Raw genomic sequence first — 9,498 nt, 5'->3', positions numbered from 1 at the left:
CTTCCTATCAGTACAGTGGTTCAGCATATTATAAAATCAGAGATGTATCATGGTAAGGAGGGTGTCCAGGTGTGGGGGAAGGAAGCAACCCACTGAGGGATGTCAGAGCCTGAGTGGAGAGCACTCAATGTTGAGCAGAGTTGGGAAATTGGTTACATACAGGCAAACCCATCAAATACATAAATGTACTAAGGACACATTTTAAGGATATTGAGTGTAATGGATGCTAAGTTTCTTACTGTCAGAGAAGAGAGTTAAAACATGGAAAAGAAGAAAACTAGAGTGAATCCTGTGGTGTGAGATTAGAATTGGAGATACTGGTGTGGATTCATGATTTTCAATATAAATAGATAGATGTAGAGATAAATATAGTGTAAATACATGTATCTTCCAGCTCTGTTCACTGATAGGGCCTGGGAACAGTGACACCCTAGTACCCAGATCTTGTTTTTTAATACTATCATAAACTTTGAGGAATCAGGGCTCCTTGGAGAAATGCCTATTCCATTTCTGAAAGCAAGGAAGGAACAAGGCGAGCCTTAGAATATCTTGTGCCAGAAAACAAGAAAGTGCTTGAAGAATAATGGCAATATGTTGAAATGGCACAGAAGCCAACTTGCAGAGGCTCACTGGCCAAATCAAGGACAGTGTGAACATCAAAATAAATAATAGTAATGGACTATAACTCCTTATGATTTGAATAAAATAGAAACCATGAGTCCATATTGATACAATAAATAAATGCATGACCAGGCACGGTGGTTCACGCCTGTAATCCAGCATTTGAGAGGCCAAGAGAGGCGGATTGCTTGAGCTCAGGAGTTCGAGACCAGCCTGGGCAACATGGCAAAACCCCATCTCTACTAAAAATACAAAAATTAGCCAAGCATGGTGATGCACGCCTGTAGTCCCAGCTACTTAGGAGGCTGAGGCAGGAGGATCGCTTGAGCTCGGGAAGCAGAGGTTGCAGTAAGCCGAGATCACACCACTGCACTCCAGCCTAGGTGACAGAGTGAAGTCCTATCTCTAAATAAATAAACAAACAAACCGAAAATGTGATGAGCAGTAGTCTCAAGGCACCTCCTCCCCAAATACTTTACAGTGAAGAATGGCTTGCAGGCATCACCTTAATCAAGTGATCCAAGTGATCATCATCAGTCATGGGGCAAATCAAAACTGCATGCCACCTGAAATGATGCAGTGAGAACATCACTTCTGTGGTATTCCTACCAAAGATGCATAACCTAATGGAATCGAGAGAACACCAGAAAAACCTTAGGAACATTCTATAACATAACCAGTCTGTGGTCTTCAAAAGTGGCAAGGTCATAAAAAGTCCAGAAAGAAACAACTGAAGAACAATCCAGATTGAAAGAGACTTAAAAAACATGAAAACAAAATACAACGTGATTCTGAATTAGATGCTTTTGTTACGAAGGTCTTATCGGGACAATCTATGAAATTGAGTGGAATCGGATGATTAGGTGGTAGTAATGTATCAGTGTTAATTTCCTAATTTGGATAATTGTTTTGAGGTTTTATGTAGGAGAATGTCTTTGTAGGAATTACACACCGATATAAGCAGGGCCATTGGGTATCATGTTGGCTATTTACTCTCAAAACATTTCTGAAAAAATGAAAGATCTTTGGACAGTACTTTTACATTTTTTGAAAGATTGAGATTATTTCAATGTTTTTTTAAAAAGTGGGAAAACCTCTGTCATTTTGGAAGTTATTTTTGGTGAGAAGAAACAAATAAATAAAATATGTAGTACATAAAATTATTATAGACTTGATCCCTGAGGCACTCTCACATTTAGAAATTAAATAGTAGAGAAAGAGTGAGCAAGAAGGGCTGAGAAAGAACAGTCATTGAAGTAGGACGCAAATAAGGAAAAGTCAAGGGAGAAGAAAACTGCTAAAAGTATGAAGTGGTTCACTTTGTCAAATGCTGCTGAGATGAACAAGGTGATCACGGAATTAGCACTGAGGAGTCATGGGGAAAATCCTGGAGGAGCAGTTTCAACTGGGTGAGGATGGAAGCCAGATTAGAGAGGGTTGAAAAGACAATGGGAGGTGAGGTCATGGAGTTGGTAAGTACAGACATCCTTCCCCAGAAGTCTTGCTGTAAAGGGAACAGAGAATGGAATTGCAGTTGGAGGATTATGTAGGGTCAGTGGAGTATTTGTTGTAAGATGGGAGGTTACTAGGGCAGACTGCAGAATGATGGAGGTGATCCAGCTAAAAGGAACAAACTAGGGATGCAAGAAACAACCTAACTTGGAGTAGTGAGAGAGATGGGAGGGGAACTGCATGTGGAGTCAGTGCTGTTGGCAGGAGCAGAGGCTCTTCATCCTGATAATAGGAGGGAAGGAAGGAAGGATGGGCCTATGGGAAGCTATGACTGCTGCTTTGGTGATGTGGAGGGGAAAACTTGCTATGAAGTTGCTTTTGTTTTAAAAGTGTAATATGAGGCCAGGTTATCTGCTGAGAGCAGAGGAGGGTGGAGGATAAGGGGGCAGAGGAGGAGGCTGAATGTGTGTCTTGAGGCTTTGAAGAGAGAAGAAGAAAAGTAAAATAGTAACAGTCATTTTGGAGACTAGGGACATAAAAATGGAAGGATTGCAGAGAAGTAACTAAAATGGTCAGGTAGACATGAGGGTTCATTTGAGATTTATGGTTATGAATTTAAACTGAGACCTGTCAGCATGCTTGTGGATTTTTCTCCAGCAATATCCGACTATTTAAGTGAAGTAAGTGAGGATATAAGAGATAATAAGAGCACCAAATCATATTTTTTCAAGTATTTGTATATTTGTCTTCAGAGGCACTATAGGAGTCTAAATAAAAACAGACAAGGTATGTGTTGCAAAGCCTTTAATTAGAATGTTTGTGTTTTTCAAACATTATGCATAATTTCACGTTTGTGATTAGTTAGCAATTATTTCAATACTTGTAAGCTCATCTGCCTCAGATTTAATCATAATACATGAATGAAATTAATCAAATTCAGGAACAGCAATTTAGAAAGAAACACACTTTAAGAAAACAAAATTCTCAACTCAGGCAGTCTGTTTCTAGCATTTGGTATTCTACCCCTTTAAAAATTTCATATTTCCCAACAAAAAATGGTTATTTTTACTGTTTTTGGAGATGACTGAACAGATGAAGGCATCTGATGCTGCTGGTATTTTGCCCAAGATCAACTGAAGATAACCTTTTGTTATATTTTTTACTTAATATTGGACATACTCGTATCATTCAAGATTAAGTCTGGGTTATTTCTTTGATAAGAACTGAATGTACTGGAGATGTATTTGATAACCAAGGTTTTAGATACATTTTCACCAGTAATAGTTCTATTTGCAAACTGAAAAATGTTGTAGGCTTAATATAAAATAACCACATTAGTGAACATTACGTCTCTTAGAAGAAAGGCCATATTTTGCCCCTGCTTCTGTGAAAATATTATTTCTTTGAAGGGGAAATAATGGTAGTGTGATCTTTCACTTAATTACTACTCCCTTAATGTGAGAAAGAGACAAAATGAGCTGAAGAAGGAAAATTCTGCAATTATACTCCACAACCTTCAACATACTGACTGACATCTTTGCCTTCACAGTGCTTTTTCCATGCCACCCTGCAGAAAAAGATGAAGCAAATGGTAAAAGGTTAAAACATATCTTCATTGTAATATACATACTTCACACCCCTTGGGGAAACAAAATATTTTATCAATAGATAAAACAGTAAGATAGACTAGTGATTGCTATTTATTAAATGAAGATATGTATACAAAGTACTTCACTCCTACCCATATCTCTCAGTAGAGCATAGAATGCTGAACATAAAGATGGAGTAATGTGCGTTGTACAGCAGCAACTGCAAAGTGAATTCCACATTTATTTTATTTTATTTATTTTTATTTTTTTGAGATAGAGTCTCACTCCGTTGCCCAGGCTGAAGTGCAATGGTGCAATCCTCTGCAACCTCCACCTCCTGGGTTCAAGCAAATCTCCTGTCTCAGCCTCCCGAGTAGCTGGGATTACAGGCACCTGCCACCACACCCAGCTAATTTTTTGTATTTTCAGTAGAGACGGGGTTTTGCCATGTTAGCCAGGCTGGTCCCAAACTCCTGACCTCAGGAGATCCACCCGCCTCGGTCTCCCAAAGTGCTGGGATTATGGGCGTGAGCCACCGTGCCCGGCCCACATTTACTTATTCTAAAAAGAATTTCAAGATATGACAAGGAACTGGTAGAGTGTGAAGAATCTTAAAACTCTAGAAATCCCCTAAAATAAATTGTGGAATAAAAGAGTAAGATTCTGGATCAGTTAAAGTAGATTGTTTCTTCAAGGTGTAGGTAATATATTATTTAGCATAAGCCAAAAGCTGCAATTTTTAGGTGTCATTAGCATAATTTCGTCTTTGAAAGTCTGCTCTCATTGTATATATCGACAGTAGAGTAAAATAGTTTTCCCTTTTAACACGTAAAACATACCATGCTCGAATGCCTTGTGGATCACTGACAACCCTCTTTGCACAAGCTACAGCATCAGCGATGTCATTTTGCAGCAAAGCTGAAAGACAGGTGGTAAGCAATAAAAAACTTTAATAGATATTTTATTTTAAATTTAGGTTTAGCCAGCTTTATTCTGTTAGGCTGTGGAAAGAATGCTAAGATATTATTTTCTATGAGTCCATATATGTGTGATTGATGGGGAAAACTTCCTCTTCATTCTCTCCCATTCAGCATGAAATGAAATATTTTTTTTCTTCATTTACCAAAGTCATTGGAAGCTCTGGAAGTATTAATGAAAGGATTAAAGGTCCTCTTTGTACTAGACACTGTAAAGAAAAACACCTAGTGATATTTTACTCAGCAGTTCTACTACTGAAAATTTATCCAGAAAAAATAAGAAATGCACCCAAAGATGTATACATAAAACTATTCATAGCAATTTCTAAGAGGGAAAAATGGAAACAATCTAAGTGCTCAGTAGTAACAGTTGGATCAGTAAATTATAGAATATTCATATATTAAAATTCTAGTCATTCTTTTCAAATGATGATACAGATTTGTATTTTTTTCTCATCTGGAAAATGGAGCAAAAGATCATTAAAACCCGATTTGTATTTGCTGACATGCAAATAATTTTGTGTGATAAGAAGCAAATTGTAAAGCAGCGTGTATAATACAATTTAATTTTTGCAAAAGCACACATTACTTACATGTTTGTATGTGGGTATATATATGTATGATGTAATTTAACATTCATACGCATGATTGATATACATTCTGGAAGAATATAAACCAGAATTAGGCCGGGCGTGGTGGCTCACGCCTGTAATCCCAGCACTTTGGAAGGCCGAGGCAGGCGGATCATGAGGTCAGGAGATCGAGACCATCCTGCCTAACACGGTGAAACCCCGTTTCTACTAACAATACAAAAAATTAGCCGGATGTAGTGGTGGGCTCCTGTAGTCCCAGCTGCTCGGGATGCTGAGGCAGGAGAATAGTCTGAACCTGGGAGGCGGAGCTTGCAGTGAGCCGAGATCGTGCCACTGCACTCCAGCCAGGGTGACAGAGCGAGACTCCGTCTCAAAACAAAACCCCCAAAAAACACAAAAGAATATATACCAGAATTTACCCATGGTTATGAACCTCTGGGGAGTAAGATTATGGGTGTTATTTTTCTTATTTGTATTTTCTAATTTTTATTTAATGACCAAAGATTATATAATATAAAATTTTTAATTAACTGGATTTTTAAAATAAGATTAATGTTCTCTATTGGGAATTTTAATATTTAAAAATTTAATAATATCAACTTTGCAAGATTTCGGCAATATTTTTGACACTGAAGATTCCACGTTATTTCTATTTTTATGAGTTCAATAAAATATTTGTTTCACCCTAAATAAATAAATCCTTAAGTTAATTTTTTATTTACAAGAATAGTTCTACAGGAAATGTATTTTTTGAAGATGTAAACTAAAGAATTTAGAAATGGAATGTCATAATGTTCCTAATTCACTTAAAAGTCTCTCAGCAGTAGCCAGGTACAGTGGCTCATGCCTGTAATTCCAGCGCTTAAGGAGGCTGAGGTTGGAAGATTGCTTGAGCTCAGGAGTTCAAGACCAGCCTGGGCAACACAGAATTTGCCTGTACTAAAAATTTCAAAAACTAGCCAGGCATGGTGGTGTATGCCTGTAGTCCCAGCTATTTGGGAGGCTGAGGTGGGAGGATAACTTGAGGCTGCAGTGAGCTGTGATGGTGCCACTGCATTACAGCCTGGGGTACGGTGAGACTCTGTCTCAAAACAAAACAAAACAAAACAAAAAACTCTCAGCAAACAAAAACCAAAAAAAATAGAAGAAGTGACCATGGCAAAATGTTAACAACTTTTAAAGTGCATAATGGGCATATGGCTGTTTATTATACTAATGTCTCTAATTTTGTATGTATTTAGAACATTTCCTAATAAAAACTAAAATGATTGAAAAAGGACCATACAACTAAATTATCCCTAAACCTCCCCAAAGTAAGCAGGAGCAATGGCATTGTTTGGGACAAAGCATCAGTAAGGCCATTGACAGTAAATTCATAAGTCATTTCAGAAACTTCTGTATATTAAAAAAAGCCAACCTTTTATGATACCGCTTCTTTAATTTCTTACTCAGGGAATTATGAGGAAAATAATAATGACTTTCTGGAAGTTGAGATGTAGGTTTTCTAGGTCCCTCATGAACTCTTCAAGGCTTTTTCATTTGCATTGAACCTCAATTCTTGTAAATATAACCAGATTGATCAAATATTAGCTGGTCTTACCACTGCAGGATATATGACAGGCATCAACTGCTCCTGGGGTTTTGCCATTATTACACCAGTAGCGGCTATTGATCTGAAATATCCCATAATCAGTGCTTTCATCTCCAGGATTGTAGTTTGTAGCTTCTGTGTTATAACCACTCTCCCATTTGGCCAAACACACCCCTGAAAAGAACTTATTTTTAGTAATAAACAGCAACACTAAGTGACTTACACTCTATAGCAAAATCAGTTCTATTTAGCTACTTCTATTTTACTGATTTGTTTTATAAGTATAAAGATTTACTTAACTTATAAAATATCTTAACACTTTACTGTTAAGATAAGGGACTTGTAAGAGAATCCTTTTGTAATGCAAATTATCTTGTAACACTAATGAACAATATAACATACTTTTAAAAATATTAAAATACATGTTTCTTCCATTGCTTTTACCCTTCCTGTGCTCCCATCCCTCAGGCAACATTCAGCCAAGAACAGAAAAATAAACAGAGCTGTTGAGTAGATTTTGTAAATTCATAGCAGATACATAGGCTGATGGGAAAATGCTTTTTTTAAAAATTGGAAAAACTTAAGGATTTTCTGATAGAGAGAAATTTTCTTATAGTATCTAAAGGTGAATTTGGATATCAAGTTAGAATCTTGAAAACAAGACTATTCTGTGATTTCATCCCTTCACTCATTCATTCAAAAATAGCTATTGGGGGGGAAATGTCTGAATTAAATCTGAAAACTACAGAGATTATTACATCGACAACTATGGACTAAACTGTAAAATAACTTTTCCTCATGGCACATCTTGAATTGTGTGGGAGAAAATGAAAGATAGTTAATCAAGTAGAGTAGATAAAAATAATAAAACATTTCATGCTGAGTTTCTGGGATCCTATACAAAGAGTTACTGAAGGGAACTAGGTTCCTACTGCCCTTGTGTAGGGAATTCAATATATTCTTTAAAAACATCACTATTAAAAATCCCACGTTGGCCGGGTGCAGTGGTTCACACCTGTAATCCTAGCACTTTGGGAGGCTGGGGGGGCCAGATCATTTGAGGCCAGGAGTTCAAGACTAGCCTGGCCAACATGGTGAAACTCCATCTCTACTGAAAATACAAAAAATTAGCTGGGCATGGTGGTGCACACCTGTAGTCGCAGCTACTCGGAAGGCTGAAGCACGAGAATCACTTGAGCCCAGAAGGAGGAGGTTGCAATGAGCTGAGATCATGCCACTGCACTCCAGCCTGGGCCACAGAGTGAGACCGTCTTAAAGCAAACATAAAACAAAACAAACAAACAAAAACAAACAAACAAAAAACCACGTCATGGCAGGGCACTTGAAGACAAGAAAAATGCTGCATCACTCTAGGCTCTCAGAAGTTAGAAATGGGAAATAACTGGAGTCACACACCAAGGACTTGAGAGAGCTCTGCCAGGTCCTCAAATGTATCTTTCAGTCAGCTTACATGTGCCATTGAATCTCAGGCATCCAGCACACTTCCTAGCACTAGAATAGTACAACAGGTCCTGTTTTACTTAGAATGGAATTTTCCCCTGCCATGCTCTTATTCCTCTATCGGGTATCACTGATTATAAAGAACCAAACGGATGTTTTTAGCCATTGTAAGTATACAAAACCACAAAGAAATAAAACATCTATTCACTCAAAGCCCCTTCTTCTTCCTTCTCTCCTAGTGTCTGTTCCATACGTAGCTAATTCTCTGGAAGTATGGAGAGTAGACTTACAGTTTGCTAGGCTGACTCCCTTGTAGTCATCCAGTCCCAATTTTTTCAGAGTTTTGGCCAACTCACACCTTTCAAAGATCTTGCCCTGGACCGTGACAGAAAGGAGGACAAGCCCCAGAATAATGAGAGCCTTCATGTTGACTGCTAGGTCAGACTGCTAGGCTGACCAGGGTGAGCTGGTCCCAGTATTTATATCTTTTAACTTCTTTCTTCCCCTTGTGGTTTGGTGGCTCCACCCTTTCAGCTGTGTGGAAAACAGGAACTGTGTATTGATCTACTGATTCTAAAGATATTTTTTAATGTTTGAAGAGAGAGACTCTGATTTTCTAAGAATTAGTCTAAGGAAAATAATGAAATGGCATTGTTTAAAGTACTGGCTCTGGAAGAATTGGGGCACAGCACTGTTTACAAGACAGGAACCTTCTTCTGTTTGATTATGAATTTGAGCAATTATAAAGAACACAATGACTATTTTGTACAGCTTAAAATGAGCTGTGATTTTTGACTAACATTCAATTTCATGAATTTTTTTCTATGCATTCACTGTTTGGTATTTATCTTTTTTACTTAAAATTATTTTACATACATTTTCCACAAAATGGACATGACACATGTGCCTGTTGTCTTACTGGGTGTATAGTGTGACACCACGTTGCTCAGCTAGTTTCTTACTCTAGACTCTTTTTGTTACTATAGTAAATGTTTTATTATTATGAATCAGTGTTTTACTATCATAAATGAGGTTCAAGTGAACAACTTTACCAACTACTTTTTTTTTTTTTTTTGAGAGGGAGTCTTACTCTGTCACCAGGCTGGAGTGCAGTGGTGCAATCTCAGCTCACTGCAACCTCCGCCTCCCGGGTTCAAGCAATTATCTAGCCTCAGCCTCCTGGGTAGCTAGGACTACAGGCACGTGCCACCACG

At 37.8% G+C, this 9,498-nt stretch overlaps 1 protein-coding gene across 1 annotated transcript; it reads right to left on the bottom strand.

The window, feature by feature from the left end:
• Nucleotides 1-2,862: 2,862 nt before the first annotated feature.
• Nucleotides 2,863-8,772, bottom strand: LOC111535255 (lysozyme C). The gene is made up of 4 exons (XM_023201646.1): nt 8,575-8,772; nt 6,833-6,997; nt 4,502-4,580; nt 2,863-3,640 (listed from the first exon to the last, which is right to left on the bottom strand). The coding sequence occupies exons 1-4, from the start codon at nt 8,708-8,710 to the stop codon at nt 3,574-3,576; spliced, it is 447 nt and encodes a 148-aa protein (XP_023057414.1). The 5' UTR covers nt 8,711-8,772; the 3' UTR covers nt 2,863-3,573.
• Nucleotides 8,773-9,498: the final 726 nt, after the last annotated feature.

The sequence above is a fragment of the Piliocolobus tephrosceles genome, unplaced genomic scaffold (genome assembly GCF_002776525.5).
Source record: "Piliocolobus tephrosceles isolate RC106 unplaced genomic scaffold, ASM277652v3 unscaffolded_36272, whole genome shotgun sequence".
In the NCBI taxonomy this organism is placed as follows: Eukaryota; Metazoa; Chordata; class Mammalia; order Primates; family Cercopithecidae; genus Piliocolobus; species Piliocolobus tephrosceles.
Note: the sequence above shows the minus strand (reverse complement) of the source record. Positions and strands in the feature narration are given on the sequence as shown.